Here is a 21,571-nt window from a genome sequence, read left to right as displayed (position 1 = left end):
AGGTTACTCCAACTTTCAAGCATATCAATGCCAATTATGCACTCGTGAAAGGGGGATGATTGCCGGGTGGGTCCGTGGACACAGGGGTCTCATTCTGAGCCACACTTTGTCCAGGATTCCATTTATTACCTGGCTTCTATACGCCCCACTGTAATAGGGGGACATGATTGATGCTGTGGGTATCAATGCAATTTCTGGGCAACATATGATAAATATATGATAAAATAATAGTATCAGTGTTTCCAGACCTTAGGCCACCCTGCAAGAAGATGAGGAGGAGAAATGGACGTCAGAGAGTGGGAAGCATGAAGAGGAGACCAGGGAAGGGCTGGGTTATTGGCAATGACAAGGTCTACGGGTACAAGGGAGTGGGGGACTCAGGGAGAGCAGAGTAGAAGGTCATGGAGGAGAGGAGTTCAAGGAACTGAGAGGCCAGGGAGTGAGAGCATCTTCTCTGCTATGTGGTTTCTATCACTGCCATAAAGATTCCCACAGACCTAGTGGCTTTAAACAACACCCATTTATTATCTCATGGTTACGTAGGTTACAAGTCCAACATGTTCTCACTGGGCTGAGATCAAGGTGTTGGCAGGTAATGTTCCTTAGTGGGGACTCAGGAAAAATCCACTTCTAAGCTGGTTTACGTTGTTCTCTCAATTCACTTCACTGCAGATGTAAGGCTGAGGTCCTCATTTCCTTGCTGGCTGTCAGCTGGAGCCACCCTAGCCAATAGAGGATCTCTTCAGTCCTCCAACATAGGCCCCTACAGCACACCAGTATTTCTCCCACTTGAGACCTCTCTGATTTCCCCTCTGCCACGTCTCCTCTAGAGCATCACTCTGATTTCAGCCAGAGAAACTTCTCTTCTTTTAAGGATTCATGTCATTTGTTGGGGACCACCCAGATAATCCACAATAATCTCCCTGCCAGGATAATCCCTCTATTTTAAAGTCCTTAAACTTAATTTGCTGTTGCTAGTGCCATCAAGTTGGTCTGACTCCTAGCAACCCTGCGTACAGCAGAGCAGAACCCTGCCTGGTCTTTTTGAGCCATCCTCTCACCTTCTGGCTCTGTAGTGCACAATGTTCACACTGCTATTCATAGGGTTTTCATGGCCAATTCTTTTCAGAAGTGAGTGGCCATGTCCTTCTTCTTAGTCTGTCTTAGTATGGAAGCTCTGCTGAAACCTGTATACCATGGGTGACCCTGATGGTATTTGAAATACTGGTGCCGGCCCTGATATCATTTCCCCTACGTTAAACCCAGCATACATGGGATTAAAACCTAAGCACTCTTTCCCTGTTTACTCCCTGGCTCCCTGGCTCCAGAATCCACTATCTGCCATGGAGACAAAGAGCCAAGGTCCATCACCCCCCTGGATTCCTTATCATCTCCTCCTCCTCCCCGCAAGCAGCTCCCAAGGCCTAATGCAGGCTGGTGGAAAGCTCCCAACAGCAAGGCCACGGAATCCCCCTGCCTCTCTACAAGCAGCCACATTCCTCACAACCTTTAAGACCCCTCACCTCCCCTCTTTCGGGAAGATGAGACAAAACGAGACAAATTTGAAGGCTCACTCGCGTCTCCCGGCTGATGTCACCTGAAATGAAAGCCCTTTCCTTGCCAAAAGCCTGGCGTTTCAGTTTTTTATTTGGCTCCGTTTGTGGAGTGTGTAAAGAACCTGTGTTTGCAGGTGGTAACAGGCCCATCACAGGGCCGCATCTGTGTAAACTGGTCATTAACTGGAAAGTGTCCTGCAAATGAAAGAGATTCTTAGTGTAACATATTTTGAAAAGACCACTCAAGACATTCCAAAGGGTTTAAGGTGGGAAATTTTCCTTCCTAGGCCCCCCACAGGTCCCCTGCCAGAGATGAGCATGTTACCAATTTCTCGTGTATCCTCCTGAGAAAAATTTATACAAATATTGTTATTGTTGCTACATTAAGGAAGAGTACTGAAAAGAAATAGAAAATGGAAGAAAACGTTTCCACTTTTCAGTTTCCCAGGTGTTGTCGTCAAGAGCTGGGAGAGGGGTCCCAGGGAGGAGATGGAAACCTGAGAGAGTGCACAAGGCTCCTGAGCTCTCTTCTCCATCAGTCCCTGTCCATCCCTGACCCTGACACCTGTGGAGTCCAGGGATGCTCAGAAGCTTCTTCCCACCATTGAAGCCCAGCCTCACGGTCATCCATTTCTGACCAACTTAAAGCCCAGACCCTCCCAGGCAGGTCAGTCACAATCTGAGAGCATAACAGTGGCGTCCCCGTGTGTGGCCACAATGCTGAGGACAGAAGACCCAGCTGCCTTTTCTCCTGCTCAGCCAGGACCTCTGCAGGGTCTCCATGGGCCCCCAGGAGCAGGACAGAGCTCTGCACACAAGGGGGTTCCCCTTTCCAGTGTCAGGTTCAGGGTGTGAAGTGTTTCCCAAAATCCACACTGAAATAGATGTTCCTCCCCATTGAGTCACTGTAGACTCTGCCTCAGGGCACAGGGAGGTCTCCAGGCCATAACAGCTGGTCCCCAGGTCCCGAATGGACCCCCAAAACAAACTGGGTGCCCTCAGTCTCCCAGGATGGGACCCAGGACCCCTGAGTCCTTATGACTTGTTCCTGCTGCTGCCTCTGGGGCTGGATCAATCCAGTGAGTCTCACAATATGGGATGGGGGTGGGGGAGAGAAGCCCCCAGGGCGTTAGGTCTAAGAAGGAGAGGATGTTCCAGGGGAAGTGAGGACAGGGCAGAAATAAGGACATCAGAGTGGTAGAGGTTACAAGGAGGAGACACGAAGGAGCCAGGGACGGGAGGGGCGTGGGAAGGGCTGGCCTAGGGGACACCTGTGGGCTTGTGTTTGGAGAGAGTTTTCTGGGTACTGGACCATAGAGAGCAAAGAACAAGTGCCTGTGCTGCCCCTCTAGGGACCAGCCCTGATCCCAAATTCCCAGAATTTCCAGGCTCTCACTCCCTGTGCTAGGACATCACAGCCATGTCTGAACCCAGCCCAGAGCAGCCAGTGGTTCCAGCCTTCAGTGGTCCCTTCCTCCTCTTTGAGAACCAGGCCAAGGGGCCCCTGAGCACCAGCTGATGAACATGTGGTGGGGCTACAAGGATCTCAACAAAAGGACCCAGGCAACCAACTACCCATTTCCAGTAGTGGTCCCTACACCTTCTGCAGCTCCCTGGCCAAGGACTCTGAAGATCCCATCCCTTTCCTCTCTGGTGACACAAGCACCCGGATCCTCAGACTGGACTCCTCTGGCCCTGCTCTCTGCTGCCCCAAATCCTGAACTTAGGAGCTCTGCAGCCCTAGCCCTAAATCTTATTTCTACCCTGACTACTTACCCAGGAATTTGGGGGTGCTATAGACTGAATGTGTTGCCTCAAAAATTTATATGTTGAAACGTAATCCCTAATGTCATGGTGTTTGGAGGTGGGGCCTTTGGGAGGTGATTAGGTCATGAATGGAGCCCTCATGAGTAGGATTAGCACCCTTATAAAAGAGAACCCACAGTCCCTTTCACCATGCAAGGACACAGTGAGAAGACGGCCATCTATGTACCAAGAAGAGGGTTCTCACCAGACACCCAGTCTGCTAGCACCTTGATCTTGGTCTTCTCAGCCTCCAGAACAGTGAGAAATAATCTTCTGTTGTTTATAAGCTACCCAATTTATGATATTCTGTTACAGCAGCCTGACAGACATGGAGTCCACAAGCCAGGGGGGTTGTCCCGGAGCCCCACATGCTGCAGCTAAGCCACAACTGCCATCCGGACAGCAGTTGCCCATGACCCCAAACCTAGGCAGACCCCTCTCCTGGCCCAAGAGACATCTGGAGCAGTTGGTGGTCAGACACCTTCCATCTGCTGTGCTTATGTGGCGAGATATGAGTTTGGGGCAGTGTTGAGCACTGTACTTGTGAAGGGGTTCCAGAAACCAAGACCAATTGGTAGGATCCAAACACACACACATCACAGGAGACCCCTGTTATGGACTGAGCTGTGTCCCCCAAAATTTCTACATTGAAGCCCTAACCCCAAATGTGATTGTATTTAGCGACAGAGCCTTTAGGGAGAGAATTAAGGTAAAATGAGATCATAAGGGTGGGGCCCTGCCTGACAGGACTGGTGGTTATGAGAAAAAGACACCAGGGATCTCTCTCTGCACACAGAGGAAAGGCCATGTGAGGACACAGCAAGAAGACAGCCATCCACAAGCCAGGAGGAGAGCCCGCATCAGAAGCCAAATTTCCTGGCACTTTGATCTCAGATTTCTAGCCTCCAGAAGTGTGAGAAAATAAACTTCGGCTGTTTTAGCTCCCCAGTCCATGGCATTTTGTTACAGCAGCCGGAGCAGAGGAAGACAACCTCCAAACCAACACCCTAAACTCTCCCTTTCAGTCTCAGACTCAGCTCTAAGGAACGTGGTCCCAGCATTTACTCATTCACTCACAAATATTCCATGAGCTCCTCTGTACCAGGCATTGTTCCAGGCCTGGGGATCATTTAATCAGAACAGACAAAACACCTCCTCTCCTGATGCTGACAGTCTGACAGACAGACAATAAATGAAATCAACTATATGCCATAACCGAGTGGGGTTTCTCGCAAGTATACAAGGCTAGTTCAACATTAGAAAATCAATGAATGTAATCCATCACATCAACAAGCTCGAAAGGAAAATTCACAGGACCATATCAACAGGTGCCGAAAAAGCATTTGACAAAATCAAACACTCATTCATGATAAAAACTCTTAGCAAACTAGAAACAGAGAGGGAACTTTCTCGATCTGATAAAAAATCTACAAAAAACCCACAGCTAACATCATACTTTATAGTGAGAAACTAGAAGCTTTCCTGCTAAGGTCAGGAACAAACCAAGGATGTCCCCTCTCACCACTCCTTTTCAACATCAAACTGGAAGTCCTAGCTAATACAAGACCAAAAAGATAAAAGGAAATAAAAGGTATACAGAGGAGGAAGGAGGAAATAAAACTTTCTTTGTTGGCAGACGACACGATTGTCTGTGTAGAAAATCCAAAGAATCAACAACAACAACAACTAACTCCTGGAATAACAACTAACAAGCAATTACAGCAAAGTGCAGGACACAAGGTTAATATGCAAAAGTCGATCACTTTCCTATAGATCAGCAATGAACAACTGGAAGCTGAAACTAAAAACACAATACTATTTACATTAGCACACAAAAAATTAAATACTTAAGTATAAATCTATCAAAATATGTACAAGATCTATATGAGGAAAATTACAAAACTCTGATGAAAGAAATCAATGAACTAAATAAATGGAAAAATATTCCACGTTCATGGATAGGAAAATTCAATCTTGAAAAGATGTCAGTTCTTCCCAACTTGATCTCTAGATTCAACAGAATACAAATTAAAATCCCAGCAAGTTATTTTAGATATTGACAGCTGATATTGTCAATATTCCAGGAAGGATATTGATGAATCACTCTAATGTTTATCTGGAGAGACAAAAGAGCCAGAGTAGCCAGCACACCATGAGACAGCAGAGTCAGAGGACTCACACAGCCGGACTTCAATACTTACTATAAAGCTACAGTAACCAACACAGTGTGGTATTAGTGAAAGATGAAGTCATGCCCCCAGGTAAGCAGCCCCAAGGGTGGGGGTGGAGGTCATGAGGGGTAGGTGGGGGGTATTTGTACTGTGAGGGGATTCCTTCAAACTTATGCTGCACCACAGACCTGCAGATACCAGCACCCTGACTCCTGGAGTTCGTTGCCTAGTTCCAACTCTCAGCTCCCCACCCCGACCACACTCCAGGCCTCAGGGCTCCCTCTCCCCACACGCTTCCCTCCCTGCACAGTCCATGAAGAGTTCCCATCTAAGAGGTCACTGTTTCTTAGGGGGTGGGAACAGTCAGTCTTTTCTTTCCCATAACCCTATATCCTTGTACATGGCCAGTCATAGCCCCTGGGTCAGTGATCTCTGTCCCCCAGAGACCTTTATCGTAGACAGGAAGCTAGCTTAGCTGCACAGTACAGATGACCTTAAATAGGGTCCAACAATAGGAGAGGCATAAATCCCAACTTCCAGTGAGCCTCAGCCCCCTACCCTGGCTCCCTCCCCAGTGCTCCCCCTCATCCAGGATCCCCAGCCCCATGCCATCAGCTGTGCTGGCCCAAGCTGAGGAGTTGCTGGAGCAGCAGCTGGAGCTGTCTCAGGCCCTACTGGAAGGGCAACAAGGGGCCTGGGAAGCCCACACCCTGGTGCTCAAGACCCAGAAGCTGAAGGAACAGATGAGGAGACACAGAGAGAGCCTGAGAGGAGACGTCTAAGCTTTCCACCAGTTCCCACTTCACCCTCCAACGATGGAAATATTACGCACCAGCCCCATGAGCTCCTCAATTGGAAACATCCCAGCCTCTCCCAGCCACTAAGAAAAACGGAACACACCTCCACGAAGGGCCAGAATTTGGAAGGTAGTGGGGAGCCATGGTCTCTGCAATCTGTTTAGTCACATCCCCCACTTTGACCCCGCCCACTGACCTCTGCACCACAGCAGGCAGGGCACACAGTCCTTACAGGAATATACCCTGGATCTTACCCTAAAACAACCTCACCCCAAATCCAATAAAGAGATGGAGCATTTACAGACATCACAGGTGCATGTGTTTTTTAGTTTTGTTGAAAAAAAGTTCTGACAAATCAGGAAATGGAGGTTTAGGACTGGTGGTGACGCAAAAGAGGGAAGCCGTGAGGTGGGGGTTGGGGGTTGTCAGTGGTAGGTGGCAGTAGTGTCTCCTTTGCTCCTACCCCGGTGTCATCTCCTGAAGAGAGACAGCTGTCACATTCCAGAATGGGTGGGTAAGTCCTTTACGGCGTCCGTTCAACTTAAGAGAAAACAGGGCACAGTTAGGATCTGACACAGAAAAGAAAAAGTGAGGGTGGCAGAGAGACACACACTCAACATGTAGTTGTTCATGTGGTGTGTGGGTTCAGAGGATAGACTTGAAGATGGGGGAAAAAATGTGTCAAGAAAAGAAAGTTTCCCCAGTTAGAGGTCAACTAACATCCCAACAGGGCATCAAGACCAGAGGGCCACAAACTTGTCAACTGTCCACTATGCAGCGGAGTCTTTGCTACGTAATAGGATATATAACAAACACACTAAAGAACAAGCGGAATCTAAAGAGTTGGGGAGGCCAGTTTAATAGTCTCTGTAGGAGATGTTTATCTCATCAGGCAACTAACTAACATTGACCTCAAAGTGATCCTGCACACCATTGAGGATCTTGGCATCATTCTCATGTGACACAAATGTGATGGCCAAGCCCTAGGAGCCAAACTGGCCTGCTCTGGCCACCTGGAAGGACACAGAGGATAGAACTGGAAGACACCCAAAAGGAGGGAGGAAGATGGAAGATTGCAAAGATACAGAAAATAGAGCGTTGGGGGAGGGCAATGGGGTGTTCTTCTTGGTGTGGGGCTTACCTGATGCAGGTGGGTGTCAGAATCCTCAGGCATGTCACAGTTAAAGGCAATGTTCACCTGCTCCATGTCCTTGCCTCGGCTGAATAGGTTGGTAGGCACAAGAATTCGTCGTTGAAAATATTTAAACTGTTGATACCGAGAAAGCCTTCACAAGGAAGGAAATTAGAAAAATGATGCAAGTCCCTTCTCTCCAGGGCCTCTTTTCCTCCCAAGGACACAAAACATCTTCCCCATCTCCGACTCACCTCTCCTCCTGGAGCATCCCTCGGTGGATGGCAATGGCTGGGAAGTTCTGCTCCACCAGGCACTGGGTGAGGACAATGCAACGCTGCACAGACTTCACCAGATCACCACTCGGTTCTGTGTGTGTGTTTGTCTGTGAGGGTGGGTGTGACTGAGAAGGGGGATATTGTTCATGGGTGTATGAGAGAGATTATGCGCGAGAGAGTTTTCAGTGATTACACTCTTCTAAAGGAATGCCTCTTAGTCTCCCTCACATAGTTCCTCTTCTGCTCTAAATATAACTTAGCTTCCCTCTCTCAGCTCTGAGTTTTCCTGGGCAGACATGTTACAGAGAAGATGCAGAGAAAAGTAACTGAAATTACCATATACGTTAGGAGACAAGGATGAGGACACCTCTTGAAGAAGCGGAAAAAATTAGAACTAAGGTCTAGAAAGATCATGACCAACATACCTGCTCATCAAAATACCAAACATAAGCAACCTACCCTATTCTAGAAAGTCGTTTTTAGTGATGATAAACTGCACAACAGGTACAGTGACGGAAGGCTTTTCCTCAGTCAGTAACACAAGAACAAACAAACAAATTGAAGGACCTAACAGCTCCAGGATATTTGGGGACTTTTACGAACTCATTTAAGCCCCTCAAGGATTTTTATATTTTGAGGTTTATTTATTGAGGTTCTTATTTATTGAGTACCTGTTGGTGCCAGCCTTGGAACAGAAAAGCAGTTTCCACCTTGTTCATGCTCAGCCTCCAAAAAGACATTTATATTCTCATTTAAAAGAATTACATTTAAGAGAAATTCTCCATCATTCTCTCTCAAATCACATACAAGGTTTTCTCAATAAAAGGGTACTTAATACAGGTTTCTCCTACAGTGGAGATATGCTCATCGCTCTACTGGGCCTTGAACAACTGACCTCATTGAACTCAAGGACATCCAGAAGGTCAAAGAGCTTCCGGTTCTTCTCCTGATCCTTCAGTTTCATGTAGCACTGCTGCAACCCATGCAGCCTCAGCTTTGTCTCATCATCCACGAAGATCTCCATTGGCAGGGGTAGGAGGGGGCGGAAGGGGGTCGGGAACAGGAGGAGGGCAGAGTGGGAATGTTAAACCTTGAAGGGGTGGAGGAAGTTGATCTCCAATACACCCCATGGGAGGAGATGGGGAGAAGAGAAAAGATTGAATACCACTCCCCACCCCCAAAAATACCTACATTTTTATGTGGTTTCTTCCACATTAGACCTAATTTCCTTCCTATCAGTTCAGTTTTAAGATAGCCCAGCTGAAAACTGTCATGGGAAGGGAACTTTGCAGGGAAGAAGAGGAGCAGTGAAACCACCCAATGGCAAGATGTAACAGATATGTCTGAATCTCTCAGTGCATCAGGCTCTGCTGCTACAGGTGTGAATAAGGACAACACACCCCTTCCCTCATGCCCTTTATCCTCCCATTTCCACAGTCCTCCACCGTCTCTCCTTCAGTCTATAGGCTGCCTCATCAGTTTCTGGAGAGGGAAGTACAGCTGGGCTGTCTTTTGCTCAAAACCTGAGCCAAGTCTATTATTCCTTTAGTGATACAGTAGTTCTGCTCATCTCAAGTCTCCACCTACAATATGAACCGCCCTCCCTGACTGTGAACTAGGAGTGGCTGGTTTCTCTAGGTTTGAGGTGGGGAACTGAGAAGTCTGATTCTCAGTGATGTGGAAGTGACACTTCTCCAAATTTTCCCAAATGTATAATGAAGATCAACAACACTTCCTTATAAATCCCGTGGAGGTAAAATATCTATCCATGTTACAATCCTACTTCTGATTATTTATCCTACAGATACATCATCATGCCTAGAAATCATAGAGAAGAAGATTATGCATTGCAGCACTATTTTAACAGAAAAAGGTGAAATTACTCAAGTGTCAATAAATAGGGGACCAGTTAAATCCATCCACATAGTAGAATACCATAAAGCTATAAAAAAAGTAAAAGGGGAAATTCTTCACGTGTTGACAAATAAGATCGCCAAATTCAATTATTAACAAAAAATAATCAAGTTGCAGAACTGTGTATACTGTGCTATATTTTCTTTAAAAGGGGAAGAAGAATTGATGTACATAGGTGTCTGTACACACACCTATGCACCTACGTGCCTGGAAAGACATCCAAGGACCTAGTGATAAGAGTTCTCGAAGGGGAGAGCAGTAGGAACTGTGACAATGGGAGAGAATTTTGAAAATATTTTCACAGTATGCTTTAGGTAGTTTTAAACTTCTGAAAATTTGAAACTATTATCTAATAAAAATGAAATAAAACAGAAATATAAAAACAACAGAAGCAAACTACACTGTAAGAGAAGACTGCCCTGCTCTGGCATAACAATCTTCAACGGAAGCATGTCGGGGTTGCTACCCACTCTCCTGTGACAATTGCTGCTCTGCCCTGGGCTGCAGATGGCACTTGGGGCCTGCCCACACCTCACCTGTGGGGAAACTGATTTGCATTCTAATTCCCAATCTTTAAATGAATAGAATTACATTATTCTACTTCCCCAATCAAGAATCCACTTATCAACAACTTGAAAGATATTTTCTAGAGCTATTATTCGCCCTCTTCTCAGTATTGACTACTGATTGGTTCTACATGGAGTTTCTCCCTCTTGCTCCCATTTAGACTTTTTCATTCTAAGGTGATTCAATAGCTCTGTGCACATCTTGCTCCAATCCAAATGTCCTCTGACAAGGCAGGGCTGAGTGAGCTCCCAAATGATGACAAGCACCTTGTCAGCCTCTTACCACATCCATTATGCCCCACCCCATTGTGGAGTGTAGGCAGTTTCTACTGTGAGACGATAGATATTAGCAAGAGGGAGGTCCTCTCTGTGTTCCAGGTGCTCCATTCTGCCCCCTCCCACAGAGGATGGGGATAAGGAGACACCAAGGGCAGCCATGCACCATCACACAGGAGCTCAGGACTTCAGTGTCTCTGGCCTTAACCATGAAGATCAAGTCTGAACTCAGAGAGGCGAAGACATAGAAAATGGATGGTATTGGGAGACCATGGATACAGAGGACTCTCAGGAGTGTGTCTAAGGCTAATGAAGGATGAACTGAAGCAGGTTCAAGGGAGTCTGTAAACAGTTTTATAGCAGCATCATCAACAGCAACAATGACCAATAATTGAAGTCAACAAAAACAAACCAAAGACATCTCTTACACGGAAAGAGACTAACTAGTTTAGGAAATTTGAAGATATACTCCACAGCTGTTTGTCTTGATGGCCCTGTAGAATGTGACTTTAATAAAAATAAAAATATATTCAGATTCATCCATTCAACATATATTTATTAAAACTACAATTTGCCAAGAAATAGTGAGAGTGCTGAGTAGAAGCAGTGAAAAACAAGAAATGACAAAAATGCATGCTGTCGTGAAATTTTCATTATACTTTTAGGAGACTGATACTAAGTTAAATAAATAAATTATGTGGTACGTCAGGTTATGATTTGTGCTATGGAGAAACTAGAGGTAGGGAAAGTGTGTGGAGGGTAGTAGGTGCTGGGGGTTGGAAGTCTAAACAGAGCAGGCATCACTGAGGACAAAGACATGAAAGAAGTGAGGGAGAAGCATCCCAGGTAAGAGGAGTTGCAAGTGCAAAGGTCCTGAGGTGGGGGTGCTCAGATTAATTTCCAGGTAAAGCAATTAATTGGGAAATATTCTGTACAGGGCCATGCACCGCTGACACTTGGAGTCTGGGCTCTAAATTTGTGTTTGAACCTTAACCCAGTGAAGGATATTTGATGAAAACTCAGCCCTACATTCAGGCTCCCTTGTTTTGCTCTCTTCCCCCAAATATAGTGAATTTATTCTGAGTAAGAATATAGATGAACATATAGGGTTTTCACAAGTGATTGGCAGCTCCGCAGTTTTCTTGGTTAGGATTCCTGGTCAGTGGGAGAGATGCTCTAAGTGGAACTGTCCATTCCTCCAGGCTCTCTCCCCTCTGGACACTCTCTTTCCTGTGTATTTGTTTAGACTATTGGAAAGGGATTTTCCTAGGCCACATTTTCTTAGATCGGCATGAAAAGGGTTTCTTTAAATTGTTCATCATTTGATCTCAATCTTCCTCTAGGAGGTATTTCAAGTAGACATTTAAAAGCCAATTTTGTATTTTTTCAAGATTATAGCTATCAATAATTTTCATTTTTGTAAGCAAGGACATTTACACACAATTCTACGTGATAAGTTCTTCCTTAAATAAATCATAAGAATTTGTTTTTCTCTCCAGGTGGTTTAGCACATTCCCCACTTGTTTCTCTTACAGCCTGAGGTGCTGAAAGCTGAGGACCCAATCACTACTGGACATAAGGCTTGACTATATCCCACATAAATAGGGTATCTAGATTTTTGCTATAATATGTTGACACGTTGTGTTTATTTTTAACTGCCCCACTTAAATTATGCATTATAATATAAGCCACCTGAGTTCCTTTTGCCAACTAAGAAAATAAACACACATCATCACCATCATCATCATCATCATCATATTTATGAATATTCAGTATTTCCCTTTTGTTCTTCATGAAGGAGAATCTCAAAGTTTCCAAAGTCCACTGGGCATTGACTCTTCCCCTCGGACTAACTTTGGAACTGCATGAGGAGTGGCTGGATTTTTTCGTCACTTGGACAATGTCCTATAAACAATTCTCAACTGACCTACGAAGTGCTTCTTGGTTTATGGATGACAGTTCCAAGGTGAGTGGACAACATCCTGTTTGGAACATCACCTCTCTGATCAAGGAAAGTAAAAACAGATCAGCTCAATGAGCTGAATTGCAGGCAGGCTTCCTAGCAGTGATGGGAGAATTGAACAATGACAAAAGCCCTTATAGTTTGATTTTTACAAACTCATAGACAGTAGTCAACAGCCAGGCCATATGGTTAGGCAACGGGCAAGGGAAACCTGGTCTATTAAAGGAATGCCCATATGGAGCACAGTCCTATGGAAATCACTATGGGAATTTCAGGGGTGTGCAAAGTAGGACATCTTGATGCCCATCACAAGAACCCCCTTCTGGGCTGGGAAGAGACTGGAATCAATGAGCGGATAACCTGTTGTCCCCCTTGATGTGGCTACCTGGATCCATGACATAAGTGGACATTGAGGGGCTGCAGCAACGCAGAGACGGGCTGAGTCTAGACATATTCCACTTGCATCCTCTGAAGAAAAAAAAACAAAAAGAACTGTTCTGTCTGCCAACCAGAGACTAAGGAGGGCTATGTGGCAGATTGCCTGGTGGGAATGCCTTGAATGTACCTGGCAAATCAGACTGATGCTGGTGGTCCAGGGGGGCTACAAATGGGTCTCGACAGAATAGATGTTGACTCTGAATGGGCTTTGCTTACCCAGTGGTAGATACGAATGCTCAGAGCGCTATAAAAGAACCAGAACAGAAGATAGTGCACCAATTTGCACTGCTGAGTCACAATTTTTCAGTCCAAAGAAAAACTTTACAGCCCATAAAGTCCAACAATGGGCCGAGAGACATTCTCCTCAGAGTAATAGTGTGATAGAGAATTTGAACGCACAATTGGAAATTGGTTGTCTAAAATGGGGTGGTGGGGGATAAAGAGGCACAAAAGGGTGGCGTACACATCTTCACAAGTGTGTGCTCACACTCAACATGAGTGGGGCTAAAGGCATGTCCCTACTAGAAAGTTTCCTCTCTTTTTCCTGGAAGATCTGGGGAGGAGGGGTGGAGGAGGATGCTGGCATGACTGTACAATTCCTCAGAAATGGGGAGGAAGTTGGTATGACTATATCCACCTCGACTCTCTTCCTTCCTGCCTGATGCAGTCGTCTCAGGTCAGGGATGTTCACAAGAAACAGGAACAGGAACAGAAACAGGAATGTTTCCTAAGCAAGAAACTGTAACTGTATTTTTACCCCCTGTGTCAGAATTCCTAAGGGCCCAAAGGGGCAGAGAGTGCCTTCACCCCATCTGGCAAAATCGGGGCTGACAGTGAATGCAGCTATATTGCCTGGTGGTCAGTTAGCCCACCAGTTCTGTACCTATGTGACTCCTCTATGAATGAGAGCGCACTGAGGAGGAGGGACTGCTACACTAGTATTGCTGCCTGCGTCTAGACCAGCACCGCAGCCAAACCTAATGTCCCTTCCAAAGGTGGAAAAGTTAGGTATCAATGGAGAGAAGGAAAAATAGCAGCTGAAGGTAAAGGAATGAATAAATGTGTTCTGTAATGAGAGAAACACAATATTACACTAACACCTCAAAAGAGGCATGAGCAACAGATGATATTGTCTCTTAGCTCAATTATCCAGATGTCTGAAAAGGTGTAGCCATATATTGCTGAGACTATTTCTGCTTCTGGAACCTGACAAGATCAAATGGAAGCCTACAAACTTGAGTGACCTCACCCTGGGAGACATTCTCATACAAGAGGATGACAGACTGGACTAATTGCTCATGACTGAATGGGAACCAGTGATTTGCCAGCACCTTCTAAGTGTTATGCTCCTTTTGCTATAAGGGATCTGTGGTCAAAGACCAGAGAGTAGACTGCAGTATAATCAAAAAATATTTAGTCTTTGTCCCTGGTTCCTGGCATAGAGCTCCTAAATCCTTGGAATCTCCTGAGTGATGACTGAGTGTCATATGCTAATGAGATGTCTGTGGAGTCCTAGACAGCTTCAGGATGGGGGCTGGTCACCAGAAAGACCCCAGTGATGAGGGCTGAGCACCAGCAGTGCTGTGGGGCTTCTTACAAAATACTCAGGCCTCTCCCCAGACCCACCATCTCAGAACATTAGGCACAAGACCAAGGAATCACTTAATTAACAAGTCCTACAGGTGAGGCTGATGACCAGCTATGAGGGAATCCTGATCTACATTCCTTTCTTCCGGTGAGGAAGAGTGTCCCTGAGCTAATGTCTCTGCCAATCTGCCAATCTTCCTCTATTTTATATATGGGAAACTACCACAGCATGGGTTGATGAGTGCTGTGTATGTCCAGGTCCACGATCCAAAGCCACGAATGCTGGGCCACTGAAGCAGACCATGAAAACTTAACCACTATGACACTGGGCCAGCCCCTCTGGTCCACATTCTTGCTAGTAAATGTGTGATCTGAAGACCGCATCAGTACCAACCTTGTTATAAAAACAGACTTTCATGCTCTGTTCAAGATTCTCTGAATCTTAATGAGATGTCCAGGGGATTCTTGTGCACAGGAAGTCTGGGACTCTCTAGTCTCCATGCCTTCTAGACATGGAACCAGAAGTGTGTCTGCCCTGGGTATGTAGTCTGATCAGATCCCTCAGCACTGGGGTGTCCAGGATTCAGTCCTTCTTCCTTTCTCTTCAGTAGTCATCACTCCCTTGGTGATCTCATCTCTTTCAAGGCTTTAAATGTCATTTATATGATATCACCTCCCAAATCTAGTTCTCCAGCCAGACATTTCTCCTAATCTCCAGACTTATCTGTCCAACTGCCAATCTGCTATCTCACTTGCATTTCTAATAGACACTTCAGCTCCAACATTTCTTAAAGTCAATGCCTGTAAATATGCTCCATCCATAATCCTCCCCATCTTGGCTCACAGCAACTCCATCTTTCTATTCCCACAGTCCAAAATGTGGGGTGTCCTCTTTGATTCTTGTCTTTCATTCCCAGATTAATCCATTAGGAAATGCTGCAAAGTCCATCTTCAGAATGTCTCCAGAATTCCAATCTCTTCCCACTCTTTCCACCGCTCACAGCAGTGGAAGCCATGGCCTCCTCCAGCCTGGAACCCTGCCCTGGTTCCTGCTGCTTCCCCAGGGCCTCCCGCACCTTTTGCCTCCCAGTTCTGCTCTCAGCACAGCAGATGCAGTGATCCTTTAAAGGAGAAGTCATACCACATCCCTCTCCTGCTCTAAACTGTCTTGTAACTCCCCAACTCACTCAGAGCAAAGGCTGAAACCCTCCTAACATCCTCCAGCCCTACCTGGTCTGGCCGCACCTCTATCTCATCTCGATTGCTCTCTGCTCCAGCCACACCAGTCACCTTGCCCTTCCCAGAAAAAAGAGACACACTCCTGCCCTAGTTCATTTGCACTGGAGGTTCCTCTGCCCTGAAAGAACTTCCCCAGACATCCTCGTGGATAATTCCTCATGTCCTCCACATCTTTCCTCAGAGGCACCTTCCCAGGGAGGCCCCCATCAACCACCCAAATTAAAACAGCCATCTTCCCTGGCCCCACCCGCACCCCCTGGATCACCTTCCCCACTGCAATTTTTCCATAGCACTTACCACCTTCTATCATAAACACTGTCCTTATTCACTATGCTCGTAGTATATAGCCTGTCTCTTCCTACTACAACATACGCTCCACAACGCCAGCAACGTTTCTGTTTTTACTTCAATGATGTTACCCAGATACAAAAATAGTATATTACACAACCAGCACACGACCAGTATCAGTTGAATGACTGTTCAGCATACAGCATCTCCCTTTTCTAGACACAGCATCTTTAATAATGTAACCTGAGGCCAAATGTTGTTTTGTGGCAGCTACAGCACAATGTCCACTCATCCTGACATCAACGCCACCTGTACTTTTCTCACCAGTGCTGCTCTCCCCGCTCCTCCCTCCATCTCTCCTTCCCACAACAACCCTCCTGCACACCCCAGCACACAATGACATTTCTCTCTTCAGAAAACAATGATCCTTCACTTGAGTCCTATTTTACAACCAAGTATGAACCTAGACTCTGCTTCATACATCGTGAGTTCAGACTGGAGCCAGCACTGGGGGAACCAGCGCTAAGGGCGGGGAGGGAGAGCAGGCCGCAGAGGAGAATTCCAACAGGAACTTGCCTAGGATGAGAAATTACGGGGTCCCTCCTCTCTAATTCCAGAATCTGGCTCCCTTGAGAAGGCTGGGGAAGGTGGAAATGACAATCAAGCCCTAGAAGAAGGACAGAGCTGGACGAGTTTGAAAATTCATCTCTGGACAGCACAGATGCCCGTGTGCAGGGCCACCTGGCCTTGTGGGGACAATGACAGACCAAATGACTCCTGCTGCTGTCAGAGATGGGGGACACCCAGAGGAGAATGACCGGTACTTATACAGAAGAACAAGAACAGGCACAATCCGCTACAGAAAAAAGGAACAACAAGCACACACCCAAATGGGGGCTGAGGGCCGGACCCAGGCCTGAGCCCAGGCTGACCCAGCCACATGAAGCGCCCCCTGCACGCCGTCCTGGAGACACAAGGCCCAGGTGATGTCCCAATCCCTGTGAATCATAGGTCCTGGTGGGACAAGGTTCTCCTGAAAGGACAAGGACAAAGAAGCAGAGAAGATATCCCAACCAAGGAGTCACCACATCAAAGGCCACAATGCACTGAACATCGACTGGGCACAGGCCTCAGTCTTACGCTCAGCTCCTCACAGCCTTCTCCTGTCCCCACCTGCAACAGACTCAGCACAGCGAACAGGCAGATTCTGGAAGCTTCTCAGAGCCTCCATTTATTTCCCCTCTCAAATTTTAGGAATCTTCTCCTTTAATTAACCCATCAATCCCTCAAGGCAAGAATCTGAAAAAACAAGTTCATATGCAGATGTTTATTCTCGATAAGGAAGGAAGAAGCTGCAAGTCAGGGCAACATGAAGTTAAGACAGGGATGGAACCAGCCCCACCTCTGCTGGAACAGGAAAATCAATCAGGGGACAGAACACAGGGCAGTGTGGGAGGGGATCACGGGGGAGACTAGTCTCCCCACCCCCTCACATTATGCCAATAGGAACACAGACACCCTCAGATGCCCTTTGCAGAAAGAGAAGTCAGAGATTCCTGAAGTCATAATGGGGGCGGGACAGGAACAAATCTTGCATGACACTGTCCCCCATGAGACAGCTGTTTCACGCTATAGCAGAAAACAATTATGAATAATTTAAGGCACTCGCTATAATTAGCGACATTCTGAACAGCCCACCACATGCTCAGAATGTCCCAATCAAAGAGTCTCCATAACCTAGTCCAGGCCCCTCCACCCCAGCATCTCCCCACTTCAGGCCTCCAGAGTGTCACCTGCCTTGAGAGACACATCAGAGCCCTGGGCACTGTCACTGCCTGGAGTAGAACAAAACAGGACATGGTCAGAGCCCACAGGATTTGAGACTAATGGAGGAACGATGTGGTACTATGGGGTGGGTGCACTCCCCATGGGCTCCCATCTACACTATCACAAGGGTCTCAGGCAACACACTCACTCCATCCTTACTTGCAGCCTGAGCATAGCTCCTTCCTTTCTCACCTAAGGGAAGAAAACATCCTGTGAGAAACCAGGGAGGATGGAGGGCCATGAGGTCCTAAAGGAACCCCCTAGTCCTGGAGCCCAGAGAAGTTTCCAGAACTGTGATTACAGACCCAGGGCAGGATCAGGAAACATGACGACAGCACATGTGTGGAGACTGGACCAACCACCCTCGTGACCTCTGAATTGTGACTTCCCCTCATCATCTCCTCTGTCCTGTGACTGCTGGGAATCAGGTCCCCATCACCAGACTCATCAAGGTGATAAATTTATCCTTCATTCTCACAAGTGCTTTACTAAAGAGTAAGTGTTAGCAAACAGGGTCCCAGACTAGGAAAGCACATGTGCCTGTGGATGGGACTTCCCATTGACCAGGCAGGACAAACTTCTACCTGGGCTTGAAACACCCCAGTGGGACAAGATATCTCAGACCATACTCCTTCCCCACCTGAGTGCTTCTTCCTCCACATCACAACTCCAGCCACCACAGCTCCAAGGAGAAGCAGGCCAACAATGATGCCCACAGTGAGGACGGTGGACTCAGGAGGCGGCTCTGGGAAGGGAAGGGAAGGTGAGGGCCCTGACCCTCCTGAAGGTCTCCAGAAGGGCTCCTGATTTCCCTGAGAAGAGGCTCTGAGCCCACGGCTCCCTCCTTACCCCATCTCAGGGTGACGGGCTCAGGCAGCCCCTCGTGCTGCACATGGCACGTGTATCTCTGCTCCTCTCCAGAAGGCACCACCACAGCCACCCACTTCTGGAAGGTCCCATCCCCTGCAGGCCTGGTCTCCACAAGCTCTGTGTCCTGGGTCAGGTCCTCCCCATCACGCTGCCAGGACAGGGTGATCTCCGCAGGGTAGAAGCCCAGGGCCCAGCACCTCAGGGTGACCTCATGGTCAGAGATGGGGTAGTGGGTCACATGTGTCTTTGGGGGGTCTGAGGGGAAGGATCAGAAAATTCAGGAACTTTGCATCCATTTGGGCCACTGAAGCAGCACTCATGTGAGCATCCTGAGAATGGACGGGACAGCTGGAGTGAGGGAAGGGAGAACAAAACCCAGACACCAGCCTGGACACAGGAACCTGAAATAAGCTCCAGTCCTTGGAAATTTCTGGAGTTAGAGTGAGTCAGCCCAGGGTAGGAGGCAGGTCTCTGAAGAGCAGTAAAGGGATTTCTGGTCCTGAGCTGGGTGGAGGCAAAATGACTCAGAAAACCTGGTCAGACCTCAATCACAGTTAGGCTGTGGCTCGTAGAACAAGGCCTGAGAGAGAAAGTCCCAGAGCTGCTCCCAGAGTCAAAGGGAACCGCTTGTCAGTTATTTCAGAGATAGCTTCCTCCTCCATCCCCAGACAGCCTGGACCCCTTAAAGTCCCAGAGAGAAAGGCAAGACTCCTCTGGGGAGTCACTCTTTGGCACTAGATCTGAAAACCCTGGTGGAGTCAGTCTCCTGACCCATGGGCTGGGCACATTCAGGTGTTGATCCCATTTCCCGCCTCTCTCTGTCGGATGGCAGGCTCAGCCCAAGGGGAGATCAGGAGGCCCCGCAGCCCCTTGCACCGGCGCGCTGCAGCGTCTCCTTCCCGATCTCCAGGTATCTGAGGAGCCACTGCATGCAGGTGCCCTCCAGGTAGTTCCTCCAGCGCTCCACCTCACTGGCCGCCTCCCACTTGCGCCCGGTGATCTGAGCCGCCGTGGTCCAGGAGCGATGTAATCGGCGCCATCGTAGGCGAACTGACTGTACCCGTGGAGGAGGCGCCCGTCAGGCCCCACGTCGCAGCCATACAGGTGCTGGAAGGTGTGAGACCCTGACCCCGCCCCGAGGTCAGCCCGGACCACTCGGCCTCGCTGCCGCCCCACCCCCCTGCAGCGATTAACCCTAAACTGAAAATTAAACCGCGGAAAAGTCCCTGCCGGCTCTTCCCGGGTCGGGGGTCCGGGTGGGTCCCGCAGCCTCGGGGTAAATCTCAGACCCGGAGACTCGGGGAGACCCCGACCCGTCCGTGGGGATGGGGGCTCGCGACCTGGGTCCGAGTCGCTCACCGGCCGCGCAGGGTGTTCAGGTTCACTGGAGAAGTTTGTGCGTTGCCCTTGGCGCAGCGCGTCTCCCGCTCCCAATACTCCGGCCCCTCCTGCTTCATCCACGGCGCCCGCGGCTCCATCCTCGGAGTCGCGGCGTCGCTGTCGAATCGCAGGAACTGCGTGTCGTCCACGTAGCCGACTTCGAGGTACCAGGACTCCCCGCGGCCGGGCCGGGACACGGCGGTGCTGAAATACCTCATGGAGTGGGAGCCTGAGGGCGGGGAGGGGCTGAGACCCCGCCCGACCTTGCTCCAGGCGCGGGTCCCCGGGTCCCAGGGTGATGGGGCCGGGAGGGGGCGAGGGTAGGGGCTCGGGAGACGGAATAGAGGTGGTGGCCAGAGAAGCGTGGGAGACCCCAGTGGGTAAGAGGAGAGGGCGGGAGACTGGGGATGGAAGGACCTGGGTCAGGACGCGGCGGGGCCGAGGAGGGGCGGGGTGGGCGTGTCTGGGCTGGGTCCTCGGAGAGGCGCCTTCCCCGGGGGTCCTGCGCCCCCGCCGCGCCGTAGCCTTGCTCCGCCCCCGGCAGAGGCCGTTTCCTCCCGACCCCGCACACACCAGTCCAGGTCTCTGTCAGGGTCAGGGTCCCCGAGAGCAGCAGCAGGAAGGTTCCAGGCGCCATGACCCTTATTCTTAGGGTCTGAGGAGAATTTGAGCCCCGGAGGGTGGTGGAGACTTTATAACCAGGAACCGCAGACACGCTGATGGGCTTCCTTAGAAACCGGACACTCAATGGGAGTGAGAACTGGGGCCCCGTCATGAGTCTTCAGGCAGGAGGAGCTGACACAGGTTGTGAGAGGGACAAGTGAGTCTCAGGGAGACGGAGACTCCCCAACACTGAGCTGCAGAAACCGCCCCAGACTCTGCCCTCGGGGCCTGGGACCCTGAGAACCACTTGCCCTGACCCCTCTCCCCCTGCACCGAGAGCTCTTTGTCACACCGTCTCCCTGAGTCCTGGCCCAGGGGCTGTCAGAGGAAACCAGGGAGAGACCCCCAGGCTGGGCTCAGGCCCTCTTCCTCCTCTTACTGGAATCGCTCTCCCTGAAATGGACTCGAGTGCCACCCACTCACCTGCCACCCATGGACTATCTTCCCCACAGGGGTCAGGGATCCTGCTAATGTGAGTCAGGATGTGTCATTTCTCCACTAAAACACTCCACTGGCTCGGTCTCACTCTTGGGAAGCCTCTAGAATGTAACACACACGAGCACAGGGGCTTTGGGCTGTTTAGGTCAAAGCTGTATCGCCAGGAGATAAAGCCATGCTTGTACATAGTAGGGATTAAATTAGCTGTCGTTGAATAAATGAATGAAATGTGATTGCATTAAAATTTAGTTATGTTATTGAAAATCATAAAATGAAAAACGGAAAAAAATTTGGAAAGATTTTATTTTATGTGACTATCATGCTTATCAGTTCATAAATTCATTCCACTGGAAAAAATGCTATATGCTTATCTGTTGCACAT

General features: G+C 48.5%; 2 protein-coding genes and 1 pseudogene across 3 annotated transcripts; all 3 read right to left on the bottom strand.

The window, feature by feature from the left end:
* LOC124227049 (spliceosome RNA helicase DDX39B-like) overlaps window positions 1–19,748 on the bottom strand; it is a 56,739-nt pseudogene extending 36,991 nt beyond the window's left edge.
* On the bottom strand, window positions 6,644–9,797 carry LOC124226416 (spliceosome RNA helicase DDX39B-like). 2 transcript variants are annotated; one of them, XM_046639676.1, is made up of 4 exons: window positions 8,636–9,797; window positions 7,717–7,865; window positions 7,472–7,616; window positions 6,644–6,870 (listed from the first exon to the last, which is right to left on the bottom strand). In XM_046639676.1, exons 1-4 carry the CDS (start codon window positions 8,762–8,764, stop codon window positions 6,790–6,792), a joined length of 504 nt encoding a protein of 167 aa, XP_046495632.1. In that variant the 5' UTR covers window positions 8,765–9,797; the 3' UTR covers window positions 6,644–6,789. The 2 variants fall into 2 exon arrangements, with proteins under 2 accessions (XP_046495632.1, XP_046495633.1); XM_046639677.1 differs by having other exon boundaries at window positions 7,472–7,550.
* Window positions 19,696–21,023, bottom strand: LOC124226418 (HLA class I histocompatibility antigen, alpha chain G-like). The gene is made up of 2 exons (XM_046639680.1): window positions 20,662–21,023; window positions 19,696–20,317 (listed from the first exon to the last, which is right to left on the bottom strand). Exons 1-2 carry the CDS (start codon window positions 20,861–20,863, stop codon window positions 20,064–20,066), a joined length of 456 nt encoding a protein of 151 aa, XP_046495636.1. The 5' UTR covers window positions 20,864–21,023; the 3' UTR covers window positions 19,696–20,063.
* Window positions 21,024–21,571: the final 548 nt, after the last annotated feature.

Source organism: Equus quagga, chromosome 15 (assembly GCF_021613505.1).
Source record: "Equus quagga isolate Etosha38 chromosome 15, UCLA_HA_Equagga_1.0, whole genome shotgun sequence".
Lineage (NCBI taxonomy): Eukaryota > Metazoa > Chordata > Mammalia > Perissodactyla > Equidae > Equus > Equus quagga.
This window is presented reverse-complemented; position numbering and strand designations above follow the sequence as displayed.